This window comes from Lampris incognitus, chromosome 2 (genome assembly GCF_029633865.1).
Source record: "Lampris incognitus isolate fLamInc1 chromosome 2, fLamInc1.hap2, whole genome shotgun sequence".
Taxonomy (NCBI): domain Eukaryota; kingdom Metazoa; phylum Chordata; class Actinopteri; order Lampriformes; family Lampridae; genus Lampris; species Lampris incognitus.
This window is the reverse complement of record NC_079212.1, coordinates 26,132,739-26,159,934: the sequence shown is the minus strand read 5'-3', so window position 1 is coordinate 26,159,934 and position 27,196 is coordinate 26,132,739. Positions and strand designations below refer to the sequence as shown.

General features: G+C 44.7%; 1 protein-coding gene across 1 annotated transcript in view; it reads right to left on the bottom strand.

Annotated features, from left to right (window-relative positions):
* cpne5a (copine Va) overlaps nt 1-26,996 on the bottom strand; it is an 80,906-nt gene extending 53,910 nt beyond the window's left edge. Inside the window, exons 1-6 of the mRNA XM_056299030.1 lie at nt 26,902-26,996; nt 9,695-9,735; nt 8,218-8,264; nt 3,341-3,444; nt 1,771-1,810; nt 461-537 (exon numbers count right to left, since the gene is read on the bottom strand). Coding sequence (XP_056155005.1) covers nt 461-537; nt 1,771-1,810; nt 3,341-3,444; nt 8,218-8,264; nt 9,695-9,735; nt 26,902-26,996 — 404 coding nt within the window. The remainder of the gene's footprint in view (nt 1-460; nt 538-1,770; nt 1,811-3,340; nt 3,445-8,217; nt 8,265-9,694; nt 9,736-26,901) is intronic.
* Between the last annotated feature and the right edge of the window lie 200 nt (nt 26,997-27,196).

Here is a 27,196-nt window from a genome sequence, read left to right as displayed (position 1 = left end):
TCCATCCACTCTCTGAGGCAGATTGCCTCACTAATGATAGTAATTGTGTTAAGGAAGCCCCCGGTCGTGTTCAATTACCCATTCCCACCCAAGCACACGATTCTAATCTTGCAATATACAGATGGCTATAGATGAGGGACATATTCATCACCATCCTACTGCTGAAACATATGACATCCAATTGGGAAACCATACCACGTTTGAATGAGCCGAGCACATTAACACCCAGGAGAGTTGTCAGAGTCTTCATTATCCCACAGTCAGCAGGAGGGAGCTCAATTGCTTGGTGAGTTCAAATACAACTATTTTTCTCTTTTAAGAATGCAGCTCAAGTAAAAAAAAATTTAAAAAAAACTCTTTCTTGTTCTGGCTGATCGTAATTTTCTCTCGTTTGAATGATGAAGCTGTTTTCCGAGAACCAATTAGACATGGAAATGGTAAAATGATCATTGCCACTCACCCTAGGGGCTTCTCCAGGCGACTGGCAGGTGAGCCCACAATCTCTCCCAGTGTGCAAAAAATCTGCCCCAGGAAGTCCTGCCATGGGAGTAGGGGGGGTGCATAAGAAACATTGTTGGTGGGACCCAGCACGCCGCAGAATGGAGTCGAGCATGGGGGTGTTCATCGGAGGGGTAACATGGTCAGTCAGTGAGCAGTTAGGCATTATTATAAGCATTATACGTGCAGAAATAAAGTAGGACATCTGAGGCAGACACGTACGTTAAAGTCGGTTGGCTTCCGGGGTGGAGGAGGAGGAGGAAGAGAAAGAGGCCAGGCAGCAGCATTGACACAACAGAGCGTATCATGGAACAGAAGGCACAAGACTCAAATACCAGACCATCATCAAACAAGTGCAAGAGAGAAGAGAAAAGGGATATATGTGAAGGAGCAGATTGGTAGAATGGGAACAGAGGAGAGCCGAGCCTCATAGACAGATAAGGAAAGAGAAGAAAGGGAAAGAAGCAAGAGAGAAAGACAGAGAGAGATGAGGAGAGGATAGTAGAGGCAGAAAGAGAAACAGATATTCACAAAGAACAGTTTGTTTTCAGTGAATGAAATGGTTGAGACACTGATGTGAATAATGCAACAAGGAAAGCATCACTGGTGAAAATGTGAATGATCAATATTCTGGTAATATGCAAACCAAGGGCTGCAAATATATTCTCAGTGTGAGCATATTGTATAGTATGAGGGATGTTTTGTTTATCAAAGCTTTTACTGTAAAAGATAATGCTGACATGTGCAAAGGAGCTTTATGAGCTACATGCCCAAGCATATATCTTACAGTAGTCCTTCCTGCTGGCACAATGCATTGCCTTTCATACTCAAGAGTTCAATAAATGTAAATGTACAGGTAATCTTGAACAAATCTGCTGTTTTTGAAAAAAAAAAGAGGTTAAAGAAATTAAGAAAAACACAAAGACAAAACAAAAAAGGGTCGAGTATCTAGGGAATATGTTTGAAAAGCTTTGATAACAATGCAATAAGGAATGTTAATTTCTTATTGAAGCTAGATGAGCACTTCTCATCCTAGGTCTGCAGGAATACAATACTAACGGGTGGAAAGTGAGGAAACATAATGGTACTTTGGGAGGGGGGGGGTAATTCACTGTTGTCATTCTCAAATATATTTGAGCATTTCGGTCTCAAATTCTGGCTTGCATAAAACCAGAACACTCACGTCATGCATTGACAATGACTGTAGGGCAAACAAAACCAAAACCAAGCTGTGCGGATAAAGCATCCATAAACCAAACGTCAGTCACTTACGTGCTTGGCCAGATCTGGGCTTTTAGAATCGATATCGTACCTGAAATCGAAAAGAGAGCACTGATCATGACTATGGTACACAACGGCAAAACATTTGAAGACCCGAGAGATGACCCCCCCCCCAAACACTTCTGTTATGACTTCACATGGCTAGTGGATGTATGGCCTTATGATACGGATGCAACTTTCCTGTCAATTGCACATTCGGGTCACCCAGAAAGCCATGGGAAATGGCCCGGAAAAAAGCAGCAAAATCACAGCTAATCAAGGGGGATGGTTTCATAGTTTAACAATGTAATTTCTCTAACACGCCTTGGGGATCATACTGAAACAATGCAGCAATGCACGGAAAGTGTAGAGCACATGCCAGTCAAACTTAATGTAGAAGTAATTAAACCTCAGGATGCTCTGACTTCCCCCTCCATGATAAAAAAGGGATGGATGTAAATGAGTAGCATTAATTGTGAGGGGACAGACTTCCCCCCCTTCCTGTCACCAGAGCTGCATCATGATAGTGCACCAGATGAATTAATTAAGTGTCTAAAAAGCCCAGGAGACCTTCAACAAGATCTTTGATATAATCCAGAAGTCCACCAGAGGGACTCTATTCAAAGTGTCTTTTCAGGCATGACGGTAAAAGGAGAAAGGGTGGGGGAAATGAGGCTCCTTAAAAAAACATTTTTCGCCCGGCTGAGGAGATGATGATGAGGGGAGAGTGGAGGAAATTATTCTGCTCCCCTCTCGGAGATGACAAAATTAAATCCCACCTTCGCGCCCTCTCCTTTCACTGATGTGGCCCCTTTTTCTAAAAGGAGAGAACCCGCCCTGTGCAAGAGTAGGAGCACGGGTGAAACAAGGGTCTATGCAACTCTTATGGGACTTGGTTTCAGACATTTGCTTTGCATAACTCCAACTATATTGAGGATAAAACTTCATATGAAATATTTATCGCCCCTGTACCAATCTCCTTCCAACACATCACGATTGAGACATTGCGCCGATGAATAATTCCTCAGGAGAGAGCTGGGTTCGTGTCGAGGGAGAGAAGAGAGGAGAACAATGAATTAGGGAGAGATATAATGAGAGAGAGAGAGAGAGAGAGAGAGAGAGAGAGAGAGAGAGAGAGAGAGAGAGAGAGAGGGGGGGGGGGGGCGGGAGAGAGAGAGGAGGGGGGAGGGAGAGAGAGAGAGAGAGGGAGAGAGAGAGTTAGGTAAGAGGGATGGAGAGGAAGAGAGAGTTAGGTAAGGGGGATGGAGAGGAAGAGAGAGAAAATTAGGTAAGGGGGATGGAGAGGAAGACAGTGAGAGAGAGAGAGAGAGAGAGAGAGAGAGAGAGAGAGAGAGAGAGAGAGAGAGAGAGAGAGAGAGAGAGAGAGAGAGAGAGAGAGAGAGAGAGAGAGAATTAGGTAAGGGGGGTGGAGAGGAAGAGAGAGAGAAAGAGAGAGAGAGAGATGTTAAGCCCATGGAGAAAGAAGGCAGAATTCGACACCCAGGTTCGAAGCAAGTGGCATATCAGACACTCACACACTCGGGTGCATCCTCAGAGGACAGGATCAAACAGAATAACTCACACGTCAAAGCGCAGGTTCTGCTTCTCCTCAAAGAAGTAGTCCAGGATGTACTTTCTGACAAAGTCAGGGTTTAGTGTGTTGTCTATCACCTCTGTTCTCCCAAACTAGATCAGAACCAAGAGAGGAAGAGACAGAGAATGAAGAAATGTGAGCAGCAGATAACTGTGAAATGCCATATAATGCAGTCACTCAGCCAAAACAAAAAAACAAAACACATCCATTGCTCTGTTAACCCCCCCCTCCCCCCCGTCTCTCTCTTTCTCTTCACAGCCCTGGGACTGCACACCATGGAGTAAGCTCAGGTTTGATTAATGGGAGTCAATAATCACAAGCAGTCATCTGTTCTGCTCCATCTCGCCTCCTAGTGCAAGCCTGGGGAAACCACTTTCTTGAGACCAATTACACACATTTAATTAATATACAGATTTAATTAATAAGGCATTCACTCCATCACAGCTTTCTCATCCCTCCATGAAGGAGTAAGGGGGTCGTTGAGTCGAGTCGAGTTAAGTTGGGAGGTGGGGGTTGGGGTTGGGGTTGGGGTTGGAGGTGGGTACAAATGACGCAAAAGACGGTGACTTCTGCCTCTGTGACTGCCTAACAGAAACACTTTGTCTGAACACGAGGGGAGCATGCACAACATCGGAGGATGATGAGTTGCATTCTCTGCAGCGGCACTAACAGGAAAATGGGACACTGCACAGATGTGAAGAAAAGAAAAGCTTGGTGTCATTATGGAGTAAGATCTTGAGATGATGCGATGTGCTAATGAGCAGATCAACTGATCAACAGATAGGGAAGAAGCAGTGAAGCCCCCCCCCCCCATCTCTGTCTCTCTATCTCTTGTCTCTTTGTCTCTCTCTCCATCTCTTTGTCTCCTTCTCACACACACACAGTGTCCAAAATGAATAATTCATGCACAGGGGACCGACTTTGAGCTGCATAAATAAATGATCCCCATTAGAAAACGTTGCCATAAACTGACACATTGAATTAATGATGGTCAAGTTAGGGTGTAGAGGGAAGATGTAACAGCAGGATTGTAGTCGATTCAGATCGAGGCAGACTCACACATCTGTGATTACATCACGAGATGGTGAGATTCCCTATGGCCGCTGACAGCGAAGCTACCACCCACCCCGCGCTGGAGTGGACTGTTGGAGACAGGCAAATGCACAATCCCTCAGTTGAACGGATTGTGTAGCCCACATGAAAGTTTTCTGAACCAGGTTTCTGAAATTGTAACCTTCCATCATAAATACAAGTGTGTCTAAGCCTATCAAAGTTTAACCAGTGAGTGGAGCGACTCTCTCTCTCTCTCTCTCTCTCTCTCTCTCTCTCTCTCTCTCTCTCTCTCTCTCTCTCTCTCTCTCTCTCTCTCTCTCTCTCTCTCTCTCTGTCCATGTGCTCCACTTGCTGTCAGAGTCGCTTCATTCCAGTGGATGCAGAAGTGGTGAGATCTTCTTAGAGCAGACAGGCAATAATATCTCAAGGACAGAAGTCAAATGTGATGGTAGCGGGTCGATAGCATATTCAGTGGAGTCTCATAGTCAGACTTCACCAAAGGAAAAGAATCAGCACCACTGCAAAAAATTGCCACCCTAGGAAATAACAGACCTCCGCATCCACATATCATTCTTTCTTTGGCGTGTGCACAGCAGGGCACTTTAGCTATTGCAGCAAAAGCCTTACCATTAGCTGTCGACCCCAAACAAAAACTTGCTGAGGGGATATCTTGGCACTGGCTGTCTGCAGCCCCTGACATCCAATAACTTTAACTAGAATAAATTGTGAACTAGAAAGTCACAGCGCTCAACTTGGAATAAAGATTTATGGCTAGAAAGATATGATTGGGGGAGGAGAGGTCAGACTTGTGGGATTTGAGGGAGTCCATTTTCCAACAGCCATTTCCTAAACAGAATGAGCATCCTTTGGTCACCATGGCACTGCAAATAAAAAAAGGAAGAAAGAGGAGGACGTGTCATTGACTGTGAGTAATTACAGACCCGGGGCTGAAATCAAGACTTGAACGTAATCTTGTGACAGAATGAGGTGGTGCAGCTGCGGTCTTATACATCAGACCTAAAATGCTGCAACGAATTAGACAGGGGGAGCTGGTCTCAAGTGGAGCTGATAAGGGCAACCTATTGCAATCAAAACACAATTCGTTTGGCTCATTACTCATACTAATTGTATTTGCAAAAAAAACAAAAAAAAACAAATCAAAAAAAAAAGAAAGGTGTGGTAATGACGAGCAAGAACTGAGAGGTTCTCCCACAGAGGAGTAATTGGATCACAGGCAGCCGAGGACACAGTGAGCAGCTCTCTGACCAACTGTATCTACTTTGGGGGGGGGACAAAAACACATTACATGACAGAAGGGCCAACGAGTCACTTAGCTTTATCAATTCTTCACAGCTTTACTGTGCCATCAACAAAGCCATCTGCCCAGCGCTAAATGCGCAGCCCCATTGTTCTGTATCTGGGAGCGAGGCCCACTCAGCTCGTAGAGTGTTAGCAGGGGTGGAGCCCAGTCAGGGCTTGCAGGTGTATCAGACCCCTGAACATGCATTGGATCTCAGTAAGGTCAAGGCTTCATTGTTCTTGTACACTCATGTTTTGTTTTGTTATCTCTTGGCAAAAATACTCTTTGAATTTGAAAGGGATTAGCACTGTATAGTTACTGTTTACTTTGCAAAAATACACCCTTTTGATTACAGCCAGAGACAGGCAGGCTGTTGTCCTCGCCCTAGATCTACCATATGATGTCACACCAGTGAACACCAATGTCACACCACTGTACACTGGGGATCACTAAAGACATCATTGCCGATAAATCAACTGAAAGCTCAATCAAATTGGTTTTTGAAAAGCATTCTCCTCCCATTTGCTTTTATTGAAAAAAGGGGGTGCATCTGTTTAGCATTATAGATTCCACATGCTGTGTTCTTGTTTCTGTCAACTGTATGATGTTTTTCAGTGTTCACAAACAGTGCTTGGGCTGCTTTACACAGCAGGGATGTCATTAGTTAAGAATGTCCTAGGTTAATACTTACCTTAAAGGGAAAGGATCACAATTTTCAACACTCCCTCTATATCTCCAAGAAAATTGAATCAGTTCATCTGGATACAATGTTTATTGACAGAAATGTTTCATCATTCATCTAAGTGACCTCTTCAGTCTAAACTGACTGCAGGTATCCCCACCCTTATAAACAATACAGCTGCATAACGACCGAAACCAACGACCAGTTTCATATGCAAATATGGGCGTGACCATTATTTGGGAATGGCTGCAATCACAGCATTGTAAGATGGTGACGGATGTATTCTTAGCCCCCCCCCCCCCCCCGGTTCAGGGATGGTCGGGGAGGGGGGGCTAACAGTGATGAAACGTATCTGACAATTTAGTACCGCCAATTCACCTGACTTACATGTCTTTGGACTGTGGGAGGAAACCAGAGCCCCCAGACGAAACCCACGCAGACACGAGGAGAACATGCAAACTCCACACAGAGGATGACCTGGGTTGACCCACCAAGGTTGGACTAGCCCAGGGCTCAAACCCATCTTACTGTGAGGCGGCCGCGCTAACCACTGCGCCACCGTGCCGCCCACAATTTGGGAGAAAAAGGGGGGGAAATTTTTAAAAAAAACAGAAAAAGAAAAAGAAAGAAACTGGTCATTGGTTTCAGTCGTTGTGCAACTGTATTGTTTATAAGGGTGGGGATACCTGCAGTCAGTTTAGACTGAAGAGGTCACTTGAAATATATCTGTCAACAAACGTTGTACCCAGATGAACTGATTCAACCTTCTTTGATTTTCTTACCTGGATTATTGAGCATGCATAAAGACCTCTATCTTTCTATCTATATCCATCTCTCTCTCTTTCACACACACACACACACACACACACACACACACACACACACACACACACACACACACACACACACATATATATATATATGTGTGTGTGTGTGTGTGTGTGTGTGTGTGTGTGTGAAAGAGAGAGAGATTATATATATATAATTTGCTATAGGGCTAACACTCCATTAGCAGCCATAATAATGAGCAGTCCTCTGTGTGTCTGAAATGCTGCTGAAAGTGTCAGCTGAAAATGTGTCCGTCGGAGATATCGCTGGTGGACAATCCACGAATGTAAACCCTTTCTTCCCGGTTTGCCACTGCTTTCGGTGGGCTACATCGAAATAGGCAACAGAAAATATGTATAACTCTTGTAGTGAATGTCACCGAATGCCATATAAAGACCACGATTCAAAAGATTGTCCATCAGTGACGTCAATGGTGGACACTTTTCATGCAATTTCAGCAACATTTCGAAGACCGATTAATAATACGGCTGCCAATGTAGTGTGACCCCCCCCCCATAACAATCCTATATAAGACCATGTAAGGAGAGAAACTGTTGTTTCTCTTCATGTCTATTCATTTTGAATACGAAGATTAAAGAATAACCTCCAGTAACACTTATTGTCTACCTGCAATCTCTACATGCAACCACTTCCATCTCACTTCCTTCTCTAACTAACATCCAACAGCCTGGGGGGAGATTGTGACACTGAGACTAATCTTTATCAATATGTGTAGATGTCACTTTAATGGCCAATCAGTCACTGCTGACATGGCTTCCACCAGCCCATGAATATTCACAGGGTCAATCAATGGAGGGTGAGTGACAGTCACAGCATTTTCCTTGCGTGTGTGTGTGTGTGTGTGTGTGTGTGTGTGCGCGCGCGAGATGGGAGTGGAGGGGTGTTAGGGGGCATTTGACATTGGGCTGTTGTGGAGAGGAGAGAGAGAGAAAGACAAGTTGATTGAGGTGTATTGATGTACGAACTCCTGAGTTGGCTTACCTCTCTCCACTGCTTGGACTCTGCACCCTGGGTGTACAGCACAACCACTAGGCAGATAGAGAGAGACAGAGAGACAAGGTGGGGGGGGGGGGGGGCAAAATACACAGTTACCAAACACAATCGAGCATCCCATCTTTTGAAATGATGTTTGTTTTCTTCTTCCTTTGCTCGCATTCATCATTAATTACCCTGCCACACTTTGACAGCATGATGAAGTGTCGAGCTTGATGATGCTGCACCGTGTCAAATCTAGCAACAACCTCCACAGGAAAAGAAACAATGCTCTGAGCTAGATGGAAGGCGCCGGGCTGCACAACTGAGCGTGTGCTTTTTTTTCTGTTTTTTAGATTTTTTCCGCCCCTTTTTCTGCCCAATTTTATCCGGCCAATTACCCCACTTTTCCAAGCCATCCCGATGCTGCTCCACTCCCACTGCCGATCCAGGGAGGGCTGCAGACTACCACTTGCCTCCTCCGATATATGTGGAGTCGCCAGCCACTTCTTTTCACCTGACAGTGAGGTGTTTTGCCAGGGGAACGTAGCGCGTGGGAGGATCACGCTATTTCCCCCCTCCCCCCGAACAGGCGCCTGACCAGAGGAGGTGCTAGGGCAGCGACCAGGACACATGCCCACATCTGGCTTCCCACCCATAGACACGGCCAATGGTGTCTGTAGGGACACCCGACCAAGGTGGAGGTAATACGGGGATTCGAACCAGCGACCCCCATGTTGGTAGGCAATGAAATAGACCACAATGTCACCTGTACACCCCCAAGCACGTTACATTTTTAATACAATTTCATAACAGTGGGATTCCAAAGAGTTTTTTTATTGTGTTAGCTCAAACAGCGCCGAGACAAGCGAGGGTAATGTGACCTCTCACATGTCTCAAGGTTCATCCCATCTTCGAGTAAAACAAAACAGAGCAAGTGTGACGTCTCCCCGGTCGCTTATAGACATGAAAGGCTTGAACCTATATACCAATTATGTCAAACATTTCCCCCATTCTTTGTCCCATCGGGGGTATCTTAAAAGATGCCTTTTATAGCAGTGTCCCGAGAGACCTGGGGTCGCTTCTCCCCTGTCTCACCAAAAGGTACCCACCAAAAGAAACGCCAGCCTTTGAATGCATTCAAAGAGGCTGGCGTTTTAAGCCCTGCATGCATTAAGGTACTTTTTGTAGCTCTCACAGAGGAAATGCTGTCACATTACTGTGCTAATGATATGCAGTTATTGAAAGAACACTTTGAAATAGCAGAGTAAACTGAATCACCTAGAAGCTCAGCAAAAAATGAAAGTTAAGAGTCACAAAAATAAGGAGAAGCCTCAGTGCACCACATTCTACTTGAAATTCTCTCCCTCAAGAAAAGGTAAACTGCGTAGTGGCTTGTCTCCTGAATCCTTCAGATCTTTATGATTCTGTTCAATTTGAATTTAATTTGCATGGTAACATTTTATTAGAATGTGATGGCACTTACATGGGTCAGATTTGGAGAATGTATCTTTGTCCAAAAGATTCCTGCAAGAGAATGAAAAGGATATACTTCAGACATATACATCAGATATACATCAGACATCCTTTTGAATCTGTCCATATGTAAAATAACAGTTTGATATGAGTTGTGTAGATTGTGGTGTAAGTGTGGGGACAATGCAGCTCATTTTCAAGGTGTCGCTCTTGTAAACACCTTTTTTTACAGCTTGGTGTAAAGGTTTTATATGCGAAGCCTGACACAATAACAGTAATTTCCAGTTGTGCTTGCTCAAAACCATCCCATAAACCATATGTTCCTTGTCCTTGTTCATCCTCTCTGAGCTACCAACACAGTATGCACACTAAATCTCCAGCTGAAATAATAATTAAAAAAAGGACATTGAGGACAGCGAGGCAGAGCTGCCTGTAAAAACTTGGATGCCACTTCTGAAAGAGGGTTTGCAGTGAGTTAGCTCGTGGCGTGCAGAGGTGGAGGGAGTGAGGCAAGCAGCCCTCAGGGCTGCCAGATGAAGCAGTTGGAGGAGCCAACCACAGTAACAAGCTACAACACAGGCCAACTAGGACACTCTGCTTCAGATATCGCGGCAACCGTCAAATACTTTTCTACCACGATCAACACGTACTTCCGCGTGGAATGATGGCCAAAGATGGATTCAATGGATTCAAATTCAGTCTGACCTCATGTGCGCGTTCTGGTGGCATGGTGAGCTACTGCACATCCCACGTGACCATACTGAGATGAGTTCAAATCCGATTTATCGCTCGCACAGTGGCACAAGTATATGAGTCAAATATACCGAGATTATATGCTATCGTACTCTGGTCAACATGGCCAAAGAGAGCAGTCCTGAACACGAACATGATCACTGACATACATGGAGCACCTGATTATTTTGCAAAACACACAATGCAGAATTTGGGATTTCATCAATAATCACAGTTTACTTTCAAAGATAACATGCAATGCTTGAAGAGTTGTGGAGGTGCTGTTTGTTTACATAACATCGATCCTCACCCAACACTCTTGTGTACAACCAGTTTGATTCGTTCATTGACTCGTTCAAGTTAACATCAGGAGAGATATTTGTCTCATAAGAACTCTATTTTTGGCCTTTAAAGAAAAATCATTTAATATGACAAACCAAGGGAAAATCCAGTAAATCGCTGAGGGCTGGGGACCCCATTCCATTCAGTCTCTCTATCACTCCCCTATCTTTACTCTATTTATTTATTTATTCATCTATTTATTTATTCACTCATTTATTTACTTGTGGTGGCACATTCTTGGCGGTCTATTATGCTGACCCTTTAACTTAAAGAACAGTGTACACACATGCATACAAATGTTATGCACACACAAATATAAAACTTCGTTAAAAGAAACACTTATCGGTAGGAAAAGTGCTCAACAAATAAGGAGCAAAATAATCCTTATGGCATGAAACAGGCTTGTACTGTCTCATAAAGAATTTACTTGACTCGCTGGATTATATGATCCAGTGAGTCAAGTAAACTCTTTATGAGACACTAACTGGATTATTTTGCTCTTTATTTGTTGAGCACTTTCCCTACCGTTGAGTGTTTCTTTATATAACTTAAATTTTTCATAGATAGATAAAGAATTTACTTGACCCACTGGATTATGTATTGTAACGTGCACGGATAAGTAGACACGCTGGCCGCTGGTTGGGGGTCTGGCCCTTTAGTCGAACGGTTAGCGACGTCTCCTGCGGTGCGGGCGACACGGGTTCGCTTCCCGGCCGCGGCAGTTCCTGTGGTTGCGTTGTCCCCCGAATTCGCTACAGTATATACCTGCCGCCCGATGCCTGCTGGGAAAGGCTCCAGCATCCCCGCGACCCTGACCGCAGGATAAACGGTTAGGATAATGGATGGCTATATATACATGCAGTGTCTTTGTCCACGCCTGCGTCTAAATTTTTTGTCTGCGTTTGTTGGCTGGGAGAGCTGGCGCTGAATCGGCTGCGAGAGCTTGGTCTTCTGCGCTGTGGGCCCAGGGACCGCGGCCTTGCCCGGAGCTGCAACCGAGAAGGTGACACCGAGGGCGGTCTGACAGGATGCTGAGGCGGGGTAGGCTAAGCTAACTCTAGCCCGTGAAGCAGGGGCGTAACCACGGGTGGGCCTGGCCTGTCACAGGCCCACCCATTTCAAGCCCAGGCCCACCCAATCACACTGGCTTACAAGCACGTAGGCCGGCCCCTTTTACGTACGTAGAACTGCAAAATCTGAGCGCGCATACCATCACGCTCTGTATTTTTCACTGCTGCTAACTAGCCAATAGCCAACAGTTAGCCATAACTTATGGAATGGCGAAACAAAGTTCAATCTTCCGCTTTTTTAAAAAGCCACGGATGGAGAGGAGGAAAGCATACCTGCTCCAGCACCGACTGAGCCGCCCAATGAGAGTGAGATACCGCCGGAGAGAACGAGAGAGGAGGCTACACCTTCTCCGTTGCAGGCAGCTTCTCCTCCCCCCTCTGACGACGGTGAGACGATTCCCTTGACCATGCCACCGTCAGATTTGTCTGCTGTGGATGAGCCACCCACGCAGCCTAAATTAGTGTTCCCCGCAACCAACATTTCAGGAAAATTACGTTCTTTTTCCCATAAGTGGTATGAAGAATTTAAGTGGCTTGAATACAGCTCAGCAAGGAACGCTGTTTTCTGTAAAATGTGTAGGCATTTCCCCGAGCCCCATATGGAAAACACGTTTTTTCGAAGCGGGTTTGTAGATTGGAAGCACCTCCGCCAGGCATGCTCGAAACATCAGGCTAGCAAACCCCATTGTATTGCACTTGGTAAATTTGAGGGTTCGGAATGGACCGTTTTCATTCAGGCACTGCGTCGTAAAGTGGAGAGGGGTCAGTGTTACCCATCCCTCATTGAAGTGCTGGACAGCTGCAACTCTGACGTTTTCCCAAACATTAACAGACTGTTAAGGGTAATGATCACCATTCCCCTGACTTCATGTACTGTTGAAAGACTCTTCTCCACTACAGGCCGTATCAAAACATGTCTAAGATCTTCCATGCTAACTGCACGCCTCAACAATCTATCCCCGTTGTCCTTTGAAAGGGAATTTACTGACTCTTTGGACTATGATGAAATAATCTCGATCTTCAATGCTCGCCCTCGGCGTCTACACATTGTGCTGTAAAACGTGTACTATAGGCCTATAGCTTACATGTTGTATCATGATCTTTTAGACTGTTTTCCTCAGTGATGTTTGAATGGTTGTGCAGAGCCTGGCGAGAATGACCGGGGTGGTATTTGTTTAAGTGGGTTTTTATTAAAGTTTTAGTATGTTTCTTGGTCACGTACTAAAAACCTGTGTTATGTGTTTACTGCTGTAATGTGTTCGAATTTGCGTCTTGTTTGAAGGATTATTGCTGGAAAATTTTGGCCCACCCATTTTCACTCAGGCCCACCTACAAAAATATTCCTGGTTACGCCACTGCCGTGAAGACCGGCAGTTCCGATAACAGAGAGGACGGTCTGGCGGCGGCCTCACCTGGCATTGACTGTTTTTGATGTCGTCGTGTGGAGTGCGGGGAGGTGTGTCAAGGGTGTCTGGCTGGGAGACCTGGCGCTGGATCGGCTGGGAGGGCTTGGTCTGCCGCAGGGACCAGGGCCCCTGCCTGGAGCTGCGCCCGATGAGGAAACACGGGGGGCGGTCTGACAGGACGCGTAATCGGGGCAAGCTAGGCTAACTGCTAGCCCATGTAGACCGGCGGTTCCGGCAGTCATCCTGGCTGGCGTTTGTTCCCTTGGACAGTGAGGGTTTTTTTGGACAGTGAGGTTTTGTTTTGTTTTTTTTTGGTTTGGATATATGTGTTAGCTTGAATATGCGTGTTCTTGTAGTTCTTAAACGGCATTTCGTTTTACATATGTGCGCAAGTACATCGAGGTGAACAAATAAAGTGTTCCTAATTCCTGAAAAAGTCAAATGTCACCACTATTTGATTTTATTCATATATACAACCATACACACAGATATACACAACTCGATTAACGAAATAGAGTAGGAAGAAGAAAACTTCATATACCAGTCCATTGTCTTCTCTATCATAATAAACAAAACCAATCACTGACTAATAAACTAAGTATTGTGTGAAGTCGAGGACAGTGAAAGCAGTTCTATTTATTCGGGTAATTGGCCAATTTAATCTAACTTTCATTTGAGTAATTTTACAAATATGGCCCCATTGATCTCATTGACATATTAACATAATCAATAAGCCTGAGCATTTGTCCTAATCCCGATTTTCAGTAGGGAACAGCATCAATAAATAACTCAAACACATTGTAAAACTATCCATGTCCCTTTGGGGACTATGGGAATTTCAATTAATACATATATGGGTGAATCTTCAATTTTTGGCACTTTCGGGTTTTGAAATTTTGAAAAAATAAAAAATAAATCTCTTTAAAATCTGTTTTTTTTTAAAAGCTCTATTAAGTGGTCTGGAACAAATATCTTAGCATAGCGTTGATCGTCCTACAAAATAAGTTGAGACTTTTTTCAAAGTTGTTACAGCAAAATGTGATGGTAATGACACGTGATGGTATTAATGACAATTTTCACTTTTTGGAGAAAAAGTTGGCTACTTGCTAACCTAACTTGTTAGCTAGCATAAAATGTACAATGAATATACGTGAATAAAGTGAAATTTTTTATTTCTGAACTAAAATATGACTATAAAATATGACTAAAATAAAATATAGTATATCTGAACTAAAATATTCTTATTTCTGAACTAAAATGGCACTGTGTTGCGGCCTGTCCAGGGTGTCTCCCCGCCTGCCGCCCAGTGACTGCTGAGATAGGCTCCAGCATCCCCGCGACCCTGAGAGCAGGGTAAGCGGTTTGAATAATGGATGGATGGATGAACTAAAATACGAACCATATTAGTAACTTGTTTGGTAATGACGCCTAATAAACGTACTCTCAGATCAGGACATACAAATCTTCAAACTACTTACGTTTGTGGACATGGAAAAAGTCACGCTTCTGCCGTGACTGGTCATGCACCTCTGGCACGTCCCATTTCCATGGCAACCATTGTTGTTGTTTGAAAAAACGTTATTGCTCTCTAAAATGTTCGGCGATATTTAACTATAAAGTGTGCAAATTGCACATATATAAACCATATGAATTTGAAATATGTCTTTTTAAATTATTACGAGAAAATGCAAAGTAAAGCTTTCATGAGTTTAACCATTTTTATTACTTTATTATAGAGGGGAAGTTAAAAAGTCTGGGTTGGAGACAAGCCCAAAACAATGAAATTCTGGCACATTTGAATTTTCAACATACTAAAAAAAAGTATTAAAATTTCATGTCATCATTGAGACACAATTTTCTTTTATAGCTAACACAACCTAACTTTAACAAATACAATAATTGTTGTGCCCCCTCCCCCGAATTTTTTTTTCTTGAAAATCTACACTGGGGACAGAAAAACTCCCGTAACTGAAGAATCACCCATATATGAGACTCTGCGACTCAGTCCAAGTCATCATCCATGTACACATAATTCCTTCGACTTGGCTAGAGAAACCCTCCATTACAGGGACGTGTGTGTGTGGATATTTGTGTCATCCTAATACGGCTTGTTGTCAGTGTTTAGCCTCGGGCTGCCCTGACGACAGCGGGAACATTGTCACTGTAATTATCACTGGAGATAACAAAGCCATCCGTGACTAACTGCTGCTCTCTTCCACCTGTAATTGTCTAGCGCTCATTACCCACAGCCAATTAGCTTGTCAATCACCTTGTCCCATCTCTTCACTCCTTCAGCAGAGGAAAGCGTGCCATCCCACCGCGCCCCTCTGGAGAGCAAAAGAAAAAAGAAAAAAAGGAGCAGCCAACATTTCCTTGTAAAATACGTGTCCAATGTTTTTGTTCCCAACTTCAATTCCATGTGACTGAACATACCACACCTGGTCATGTTCCATTAAGAAATGTCTGTCAAGAAACCTGTTACGCCAATGCACTAGCTTGCGTTGCGATTGGCTCGCCAGCTAACACACGTTCAACTGTAGTACTGCGAACCACCACTATCACCATCTCGTACCCATAATCCCTCTGCTCTCAGTGGAATAATACAGACTGTTTCAAGACTCAACCAAAACCCAACGTGACACTTGAAGGAACAGCTTGTCATTGCATGCTATGTATAGTGTATCTTTTTCAACAGTACGACTATGTAATCAGCCTTTATTGTTGGCGATGTTATAGAATAACATTATGGTAATGAGTTTATTCTCACCCTTCTTTAGCTCACCATCTTTGATGAGTAAATTTGTCGGGAAAATTTTTTGAGAGGAGACCTGCAGTCATCCCTGATGCGTGCAATAGTCCATTTGACATGCAGTAGGCTGTATTATCTGATTTATATCAAACGAGGGTGGGAGACGACAATCAATTCCACCAGAGAAATATGAAAAGTTTTTGAGTAAATAGACACAAACTACTAATCCTTAACGTGGTAATGTTGTTTATTCATCGCTGAATGGACCTGACTGTATAAACTCTGTGCCTGGATTAATAAGTGATTAATGAAATGAAGCTGCAAAATCTAAATCCAATCATTAAACAACTGATGCATTTGCCCTGCATTCAGACTCTCTCTGGCTACAAATGTGTGCCACAGAAAGTATTTAGTCAAAAAGTATACTTGGTATGGCCGAGATATTTCTTTCTGCTACAGGGCAAATGTGAGTCCGATGGAGTTAGACACCCACAAAAAGCCCTAAAGAACTCTAGCTGTCTGCTGAACTCTAATTTAGGAGTGTATATTAGCAACATAAGCTCCTTCTCTATCAGAAACCCCTGGAGATATTTTAGTAAGGCCATGGTCCATTTGATCTGTTATTAATCTGGGAGATATGGGAATTAATTCATGTGGCTGAGGACCCCCAATTTCCAGCAATCCCTGAATTCTCTGCCCCGCGCTAAGAGTTGTCAAAATCATAATTTGCACGTTGTGGTGGTGGGAAGGGATTTAAATAACCTTCAGTCCTGGTGGCCATCTTGGCGTTATCTGCTTCATCAGAGGGGTCTAAAATGTTGGGACCAGTGCAAGTTTGAAAGTCAAGTGTCAGACAAAGAGGAAGAGCTTGCTCTAATATTCTCCCCAGTCAGAAACTACATGGTCAGCAGAGGTAGACTTGCTCTAATATGCCCTTTAGGAACATTACAGGGGGCAAAAGGTTACAGGACCAAACAGCAGAGATTCAGCCTACTGCAGAGTCAGGTGGAGTCATAAAGCTGAGGCATCCCTTTCTTCACATGTGCCCTAAGGGGAGCTCATCCGTGTGGAGAAAAAAAATGGAAAGAAAGATGCTCTTAAAGGTCTTCTTGAACATTTCCAGTTTGCTTATACTGGCAACAAATCACCAGCTATATTGTCATGTCTATCTGTGAATCACCAGAACGGTGACAGATGCTGACCAATGTTGCTTTGGTGTCTGTGTCAAAATATCTCTTCCATTACACACAATCTGTTCTTTCCCGTTTTTAGAGACAGATTCATCTGCTGAGTTTCCCTGTGATGGAGCCAGGTGTGTTCTTCCTCCCCTATCTCTTTAATTATTCATTTTCTGTTCATCCCGGGATCTCTCCGGGTCTACAGTACCTGTGTGTTAAGCACTCCCCGGGCAGCCGTGTTGTAAGCAGAATTTCAGTCATAAATCTGGTTTTCTGTTGGTTTCATACATGAGAATACACACACACACACACACACACACACACACACACACACACACACACACACACACACACACACACACACGCACACACACACACACACACACACACACACACACACACACACACACACACACACACACACACACACACACACACACACTTGGGTATACACCACAATTCCCTGAGGCTGTCATGGATACATCACTATGTATGACTAATGTTTGAACTGGGAATAATATCACCACTAATTGCACACTGTGACAGCTCAGGGTTTGTGTGGAGATAGGCTTTTGTTCGGAGCTGAGGAGATGTGTGCACTGATACTACAGCTGTTATTACCCAGGCAGTAAACTTTCCACTTCGCCTAGCGTGAATTCACACCAGTTTTATTTCATCTTACTCTCTCTGTTCCAACAGAAAACATCCAAAATGTGGGAGGCATTCATACACACATACACACACACCATCATCATTAGCGATCACTCGAGGTCGAGTATGATGGTCCTCCTGGGGGGTCTTTATTGTGGGTCTCCAAGTGGCTGAAGAGGCCAATTCTGGAACCGCAAAGTTTCTTGCAGTGTGGGCATTGATGTGAGTTGCTGAAAGTGGAATGTGGGAAAGACTTTTTGGTGGGGACGCTCTCTTTTCTTTGCTGCTGCTTGACTCTGGCAGCTTGTCAGAGATCAGCTTTATGGAATGTTATCCTTCATGTAAACTGTTTCTTCATGCAGTTCTGTTTTGAGCAAGGTCTTCCCAGTTAGAGCTGTTTATGTGGAATTTTTTGAGGTTGATCTTGATGTTGTCTTTGAAACACACAGTGGGCGGCATGGTGGCGCAGTGGTTAGCGCTGTCGCCTCACAGCAAGAAGGTCCTGGGTTCGAACCCTGGGGTTATCCAACCTTAGGGGTCATCCCAGTTCATCCATCCTCTGTGTGGAGTTTGCATGTTCTTCCTGTGTCTGCGGTGGGTTTTCTCTGGGTGCTCCGGTTTCCCCCACCATCAAAAAGACATGCATGTTAGGATTAATACTCCTGTCTACCCTTGACCGAGGTATGGCAAGACGAACTGGAGTTGGCCCCTGGGTGAAATGATGGGTTTAAATGCAGAACGTAATTTCCACACGGGGATCAATTAAGTATCTAAAATAAATTAAAAAAAAACAGGTTTTCTGACCTCTAGTGCTCATTGGCCAGCATTTAGTTCTGAGTGGCGGACCTGTTTTGGGAGGCATATGTCAGGCATTCATATTGCATTGCCTGTCCATCTCAGCTGGTGTTTAATGACGGTGGTGGCAATGCTGTCCATGTTTGCTTCCTCAAGAACACTGATGTTAGTTCGCTTCTCTTTCCAGCTGATACGCAAGATTTTGCATAGGCATCTCTGGTGGTAGGACTCCAGGACTCTTATATGCCTACTGAAGGTAGTCCAGGTCTCTGCACCATGTAAAGGTGTGGGCAAGATAACTGCTTTGTAAACCAGCTTGGTCTTTGCAAATAGGTCAACGTTTTCAAAGACTCTTCTAGTGAGCTGTGCAAAAGCCCCACTGGTAGATCAGATGCAATGGTGAACCTCGCTGTCAATGTCTGCCCTTGAGGAGAGGTGACTTCCAAGGTAGGGGAACTGGTCCACATTTTCAAGGCTTACACTGTCAATTATTGTTGTTGGTGGGGGTGCGGAGGAGGAGGAGTCCGGTGCGGGCTGATGAAGGATCTTGGTCTTTTTTATGATCATGGCCAAACTGAGGCGTGTGTAAGCCGTGGCAAAAGCATCAAGTATGCACTGAAGATATTTTTTCTGTGTGAGCGATGATGGCGTTATCATCTGCATATTGCAGCTCCACAATGGATGTGTGAAAGATCTTGGACTTGGCTTTGAAATGGTTTAAGTTTAACAGCTGCCATCTGTTCTATAGATGATCTGCACACCAGGGGGTAAACTGTGACCGATTAGGTGGAGAATGGCTGCAATGAAAACTGTGAACAGGGTGGGGGCAATTATGCATCCTTGTTTTACACCAGTTTCTACCTTGAAAGGTTTAGTTACACTGCCATTACAGAGGACTGTTGCTGACATGTCATCATGAAGGAGCCTCAGAATCCTGATGTACCTTTACAGGCATCCACAATTTGACAATATTGTCCAGAGGGCCTGACGGTTCACAAAGTAAAATGCTTTGGTAAGGTCGATGAAAGCCATGTATGGTGGTTGTTTTCGTTCTTTGCATTGTTCATGTAACTGTCTGGCGGTGAAGATCGTGTCAGTTGTGCCGCCAGCAGGATGGAATCTGCACTGGGATTCGGGGAGGATTTCTTCAGATCGTGGGAGGGGTCTCTTGAGGAGAATGCGGGCAATAATCTTTCCAGTTGTGGACAGGAGTGAGATGCCCATGTAGTTTCCTTTTTAAAAAAAGGGTGACAATACATCCATCTCTGAGGTATGTGGGTATCGCCTCCTTATCCCAAATCTTCACGATGAGGACATGTATATGCTGAAGGAGGTTAGCCCCTCCAGCCTTCAGGATTTTGGCTGGAATCCCATCAGGGCCAACAGCTTTGTTGTTCCACATCGTTGAGATGGCATCATCAACCTCCAATAGGCTCGGAGGGTCATCCATGCATTCCTTCATGGGACACTGTGGAAATCTATCGAGGACCTCCTCATCAACCGTTGTTCTATGGTTTAACAGTTCCTCAAAATGTTCCTTCCAGCAGGCCTTGATCTCATCATCCGTTTTTAGGATCTTTTGTCTGTCCTTAGAACAGAGGGAGTTAGATACGGGGTAGCTAAGTCCATATACAGCTTTAGTGACATTGAAGAAACTCCTTATGTCACCTGCTTCTGCAAGAGCCAGGCAGAATACCTTCCACCTCGCCTAGTGTGAATTCACGCCAGTTTTATTTCATCTTACACTTTCCGTTCCAACTGAAAACATCCAAAATGTGGGAGGCATTCATACATACATACACACACATACACACACACACACACACACACACACACACACACACACACACATACACACACACACACACACACACACAACGCACGCATGCGTTTCATGCGTTTCACACATTCAGACACACACAAAACCACATATGTCACAGACTGGCAGTGTGAAATAAATGTACACCAACAACAAAGCCAGGTAGAGTCTGGCTTTTTTACAATGACCTAGCTTTGGGCTTTAAACCGAGGCTAATTGAGGTTAGTGTAAGAGGAGATTGCAACAAGAGCACAATATGTGGAGGAATTAGAGAGCCAGCGAGAGGCAACTGTGTAACTGGTCCACATTGAGGCTAGGTAGATGAAAGGAGCATGCAGCAGGAAGGAGGTAATCTGTAACAAGCATGAAGTCATAAAAGTTGATTAGTATTGTGATTTAAACCGAGCGAGTGTGGTCAAAATATAGAGCACGCCACACTAATACCTGAGCTGTGTGATATCTAAATGCATGAGCACACACAACCATGCACAAAACAGCCGCTGGAACATGTTTCCGCAGGATGTGGCCAAGTGCCACTTTGGGCCACAATCTGTTGTTTCCACTGAGCTATATCTGACATGATCTCTGATATGTCTGCGGGTATTGCTATGACCTGGAAACAGTGTACCTGTATAGCCCTTCAGCTGAGGCCGTCAGTGAGCAAGAGACCCTCAGCATACATGTATCATAACATCGGGAAATCTTCCCTGAGCAAAACTCAGCCTGTCAATCCATGCACCGATCTTGCATCAGCTGCCACGTTCCCCAAAGCCCAACAAGCGTCGATGTAAGGTCAAATATCCCTCCACACAGAAAACCCCTGACACACTGTACTGACCCGTAAGGGTTCCCTGGAAATAGGGATGAAAATATCTTGATGTTTCTTAGCTAAGGGAAATGATTTTCTGCAGCGAGCAAACTGTCTGTTTGGAACCCAAACTCAAAATTCCCCTTTTTAATCTCGTTTACATCTCGTCTTCTGTGATATGTTGCATGCCATTTAAGTCTTACTTGTTATGAATGTTTACTTATGTGTACGTGTTATTTTATTGTTTTGCTCTATGCTTCCCAATTTCCCCAAGATCTTTATTGTTGCCTTTTTTATTTTGCGCTACAGGGTTCTACTTTGTTCTTTACTTTGTAGATTTACATTGTATAGTGTCTCTGAGCTCTGTAAGATGCTGTGCAATTTTTTTTAATTGTTTTTTGTTTATAGCTATTATCATCATTATTGATAGTAGTAGTACTATCTGTATAACGACAACAACAACAACCATAATAACAAGATTGCCTGTTGCAATCTTAATATCCCCAAATAATAACATTCCCAATAATAAGTACTATTATCATTACTTTCATTATTATTATTATTATTATTATTATTATGCAACAATAATAGTATATTATTATTATTATTATTATTATTAGTTCTTACTACTTACGCTGAGTTCTTACTGCAGCAGCCTGTGTCATCGCCTCTCTCTCCCCCGTCTCTCCAGTCTCACTCTACTATCACTATCAAATTAAGGCAGAAAATGACAAAATGATAATAGAAATGATTATTATCATTATTGTTGTGGTTGTTGTTGTTATTATACAGGTAGTGCTACTACTACCAATAATGATACTACTATCAATAATAATACCTATTATAATTATAATTGTTACTATTATTATTATTACAACTACATAACACTTGAGAAGGGAAAATCAGCACTTTCAGATAACACAGGCGACACACAAAGTGTCATAAACCACTGGCATTGCACCACAACTGACTCTCCACAGGCCCCGCTCCTGCTGCCACACATCATAACACTGACACCGCCACAGGCCAAGTGTCTGTGATCCAAACTCATTTTCAGTGTGTCAGGGGTTCATGCATAATTATTCGCTTCATCGACCTGTGAGACTCGCCTGCTGCAATCTTAACATCCCCGAAATTGGAGAGAATCTGCTCCCTCTGGGCGCTTTTTCCCATCGTTCAGCCAAAACCCTCCAAAAACAGATACAGCACATCAAGTACTGGCACATGGGAGATGAGAGATGCAAGCTGGCCTCGGGTCAAGGTGTTGAAAAGTACGGCTCGGTGAAACACTGCGATCTGACACAGAGATACCTTCAGCCAATGTTTGACGCTCTGGCACGATGCAAAACGAGTTCAATCCAAGCTTTGCTTTCCTCCACCGGAGGAACAAAAGGCTGTTTCAAGCAGGAAACCAGGTCACAAGGCTTTGTTTCAGACGAGGCTCCGGAGAGGTGCGTGTTAGATCTACAGCACAGCTACACACCACAGGTGGGAACGAGTGGAGATCTTGGTGGAATAATCTCAGGGTTTTTTTTACCCGGATCGAATTCCAATTCCTCCGCGCCAACAATTGTTTTTGACAGATCGAGCCACGCCGCGTCCTAATCGCCCTGATGCTTTCATTACAGCCACCTTCCCGTGTGCTTCATCGATCCCCCTCGGAGCGGAGTTTAGATGGAAAGGCGTGCCACAGGTTTTCAGATTGACCCCGAGAAGATAGCGATCATCGGCCTGGTGCGGGTGGGGCGGATCCTCCCATGCCAGCACTTGTCACAGGGCGCCGGATGCGGCGTGACCTCTGTGATGGAGGCCGCGCGCTCCACCAAGTAATGAATCCCTCGGGACCGGAGCGGCCGGGCCGAGTGAAATCCCCCAGCTATGGAATTCATTGATTGGTGTAGCACTTCTCTAAACCAATCCATCACGCCAAATGAATGGGCACACCAAGCTCGGAGGCAATGGAGGAGAACAATAGTGGATAGAGCCGCATTAGTGTCTCCCTCCGACCATAATAGAAATTGTGGCGTAAAAAAAGATAAGTAGTGTGTCTTCACGCTACTGAAACGAGCCCGAGGCTTCGGCCCACTTCTATATTTAGGCTGTCAGGTGGGAGATGGAGTGCAGTGGTACATGGGGGGGGGGGCTGCTTTGTCAGTGCATGCACTTTTCTCTTTTCCGCTTTTTTGACCAGTTGTTAGGCAGTGATTGAGTTTTGATTGAGCTCCAGAGCTTTGTTTTGCTTTGTTTTGATTTTCATGTCCAGGGAAAAAAAACTTACGAGTTCCTTTTCCAAATCCACACAGAAGCAATCCCAACTTCCTGCATGTTGTTTTTAGAAACACCAAATGAAATATTTTGAGAAACAAGGGATTCTCTATCAGTGCACTGATAAGTGTGTTAAGCTTTGGGCTTGGCATGGTGTCGGTCTCATTAACAAATGCCTACTGCAGGCCTTAGAGGGTGTGATGGGTATACATACTGCCAGATAACGACATGTGTTTGCTGCATCTGGGTCCTTTATTGGCAAGCAACGACAAAAAAAAGGAAGAAAAGGGAAACCAAAAACATGGAATGAAGATCCATGTGTCAAGCCTTCATGGGCTTCATAGGCTAAGCACAGGATTTATGAGCGAGTCAAATTATCCACACACAAAAAAAAAACATAGGCTGCGTTTCTCGGCACTTATTTCGACCCGCCCAGCTGAAATCCCAGATCCCCTCAAGTCGTTTTATATGGGAACTCTGAAACAGCCTGCTATGCTGAGATACAGAAAGGGCGCCTTTGGAAATCTGGCTCGACTCGCAGCAAGTAGTTTGCTCACATCATTAACGGCATGAGGCAGCAAACTGCGCGGAGACAACTCATAAAATATTCAAGGCATTCGCTTAACCATTAACCACTAAAAAAAATACACTTTTTCGCCGCCAAATCGTCGGGATCAAGCGTAAAAAATTGCACCGTGGGACCATTTCCCACTAACCCGCTGAGCTGCATTCATGGGCATCTCTCTCTCTCTCTCTCTCTCTCTCTCTCTCTCTCTCTCTCTCTCTCTCTCTCTCTCTCTCTCTCTCTCTCTCTCTCTCTCTGTCTTCCTCTCCATCCCCCTTACCTAATTTTCTCTCTCTTCCTCTCCATCCCCCTTACCTAACTCTCTCTTCCTCTCCATCCCTCTTACCTAACTCTCTCTCTCCCTCTCTCTCTCTCTCTCCCTCCCCCCTCCCCGGTTCACGCAGCCTCCCATCGCACCACCGGCTTGGAGCGAAGCCTGCACGATTTTGGGGCTCGGTTCATCGGCTAACCCTATGAGCAAACCCTATCAGAGGCGTGGAGGGGGGAAACAATACACTATCACAGCCATACGCGGTTGTTTTGACAAGGGGGGAGGGGGTCTGCCCCAGTCCTCCAGTTTGTGCAATAATAGCAGTGGGTTATGAGCATGCCTGCAGGAGACCAGCGCACGATTCATATTCACATGAGCCGCAATCTCAGAGCACTCCCGATTCAATTACCGGGCCAATTACGCAGGAAGGTGGTGCAGGTGCTTCTCATTGTCTCTGCTTGCTGTCCACCGGCTGGACCAAGGCGATGTCATCCAAATGGCAGAGCACTCGGAAGGTCGGAGTCTGTGTCTTGTCCGTTTTAGTCTTACTCGTTTTCATACACTTTCTGCTCGTGCAGGTTTTGAGCCGTCAAATCAAACGCCCTTTTAAGCGCCCCCTTGCGGTCAGGCGTAAGGTTTAGCAAGCCCCATGAAGCTCAAAGGAGAACAGGCAGGACCTTGAAATGTTGCATCTGAGGCAGACCGTATTTCAAGGCTGAGGGAAGACGCAGACATTTTTTGTTCTACAGGATATCGAACTGGAGCAAGCATTTGTTTGAGAAGACATTAAAGACGGACAGGAATGTGCAGATCAGCATCGCTTCAGGGAATCCACGCAGAAGCCCCACTTACTGTATAAGATCCGAGAGTAAAAGAAAAATAAATCGTTTGTCTAAAAGGAAAAAAACAGAATAATGAAAATAAAAGCCCCAAGTCTAATGACTTAGCACGAGACATGAACGTACACATCCACTTAAAACACACGTACACTCATGCACATACTGTACAGGGTGTGCACACGTGCGTGTAACACGCACTGTCACGTAGACACACACCTTTGCTTTAGTTGTGCATGGCATTGACCTTTACTGTTACATGCAACACACAGAAATACTGAAGACAACTAAGATCTGGCAGAGGGGCTTCACAGTGACCACTGTGCTGACGCAGGACTGATCTGACTCTTACAACTGCATCCTCAATCAGCAGCCTCGTTTAACCCAAGCTGCACCAGGAAACCAGCACCACTGAGATTTGAACCAATTTATTAGGTTTATATATGTATATATATTCTGAAGAGGAGTTTGAGGATAGGCCATACTTAACAGCAAATCTTGCTTTGTCTTGCATCTTAAGTTGCACAAAAAGGACGACATTAACAGCAAGGAAAGAAAATGCCCTCGCCAGCCTATCGCTTTGACCTTACCCAATCCCTGCTCAGAATGATTGAGTCGCTGTTTTGTGAAAGATGCGGATGGAAGAAGAGAGTGTAAGTCGCAGGGAGGCAGCAACATGAGCCTTGCTGATCAATCCCCCCCAGTGGCTTACACATTGACTCCATGATACCTCGGTGACACAAACAGTCTCATTTCCATTCACACTGAAAACATTCTGCTGCAGTCAGCGTTGAGAAACCTGAAGAAGGGTATTCAATCACTTTTGAATTGCATAAGGCCCTTAAATACGTGTAATTATCGGCGGTGATTGCCAGGTGTATATACATACTATAGCTTGTTCAAGCTCGACCAATTCTATCCATCTCTTTATACGACTAGTCAAACATTTATTTATCTATTTATTTTACTTCCAACTGACCAAATTGTGTCGAGGTAGAATATGAGATAGTTTGAAAATCACCCTGCAACCAGTGGACAATCTGCTCTGCCTGTAGTCTGCAAACAGCACCCAGTACGCCCCACCCTTCCAAAACGGTGCAGGAGCCTCCTTTATGTGGCAAGGGGGTGGCTCGCTAAAACTGTGGAGAACTCAAACGGATGCAAGGAAACGATGACTATTAACCGTAAACCGTGTTTGTAGTCTGGCAAAGGTGTATTTTCCGAGCCTGTGGAGCAGCCACATCACAACTGGCACATCGCCTCAAGGGAGCCAACAACTCTCCCAGGGTCGATACCAGCTGTGGTACGCGCCTCTCACACAGGGTGGGAACGCGCTGAACACACGCCCCAATGATTTACCAGCCAGATGAGAAGAAACTACCAAAGATTAAAAATCCGAGCACACAAAATCCGCTTTCACATCCATTTGAAACGAAAACGGTCGTCGCGCCAAAAGCCGAAGTTTTCCGGCTGCTTGGCAACCTCTCACTAAACAAAAGTGCCTTGCGCACGTCAAAATTGACTCAAGTCTGAACATTTTGGGGTGATTTCAACAGTACAACAAACTGATGATTTTATCTTTAAGGGGCAACATGTATTGTTAATATGACTACACTAACCGCAGCAAGCTCTCGAGAGTAAGCGCTGCGCGTGTAAGCGCCTAAAGCGCACGACCTATCCAAAGCAGCCATGGCGCACACGGCGGACAGACGGCGGCGAGCGGGACTTACCTGCACGACACGGTGATCTCCACTTTGGTGGCAGGGATGTTCCCCGTTATAGGGTCGAAGTCACAGACCGTAGCCATAGCCTCCAGTTTGTCCATAACGTCCCCCTCCATGAGGGCGAGAGACGCGGGCCACTTCCCCGGTTCACGCAGCCGAAGCGTCTCTCGACGACTCGCAGCCCAAAATGAACGCAGAGGGCGGACGGTAATAAGAGGACACACGAGCAGGAGACGAGACGAGCGGGCGGCTCTGTGCAGAGTCGGCGGTCACATCTCCTAAGTCTTCTCCATTGGGCAAA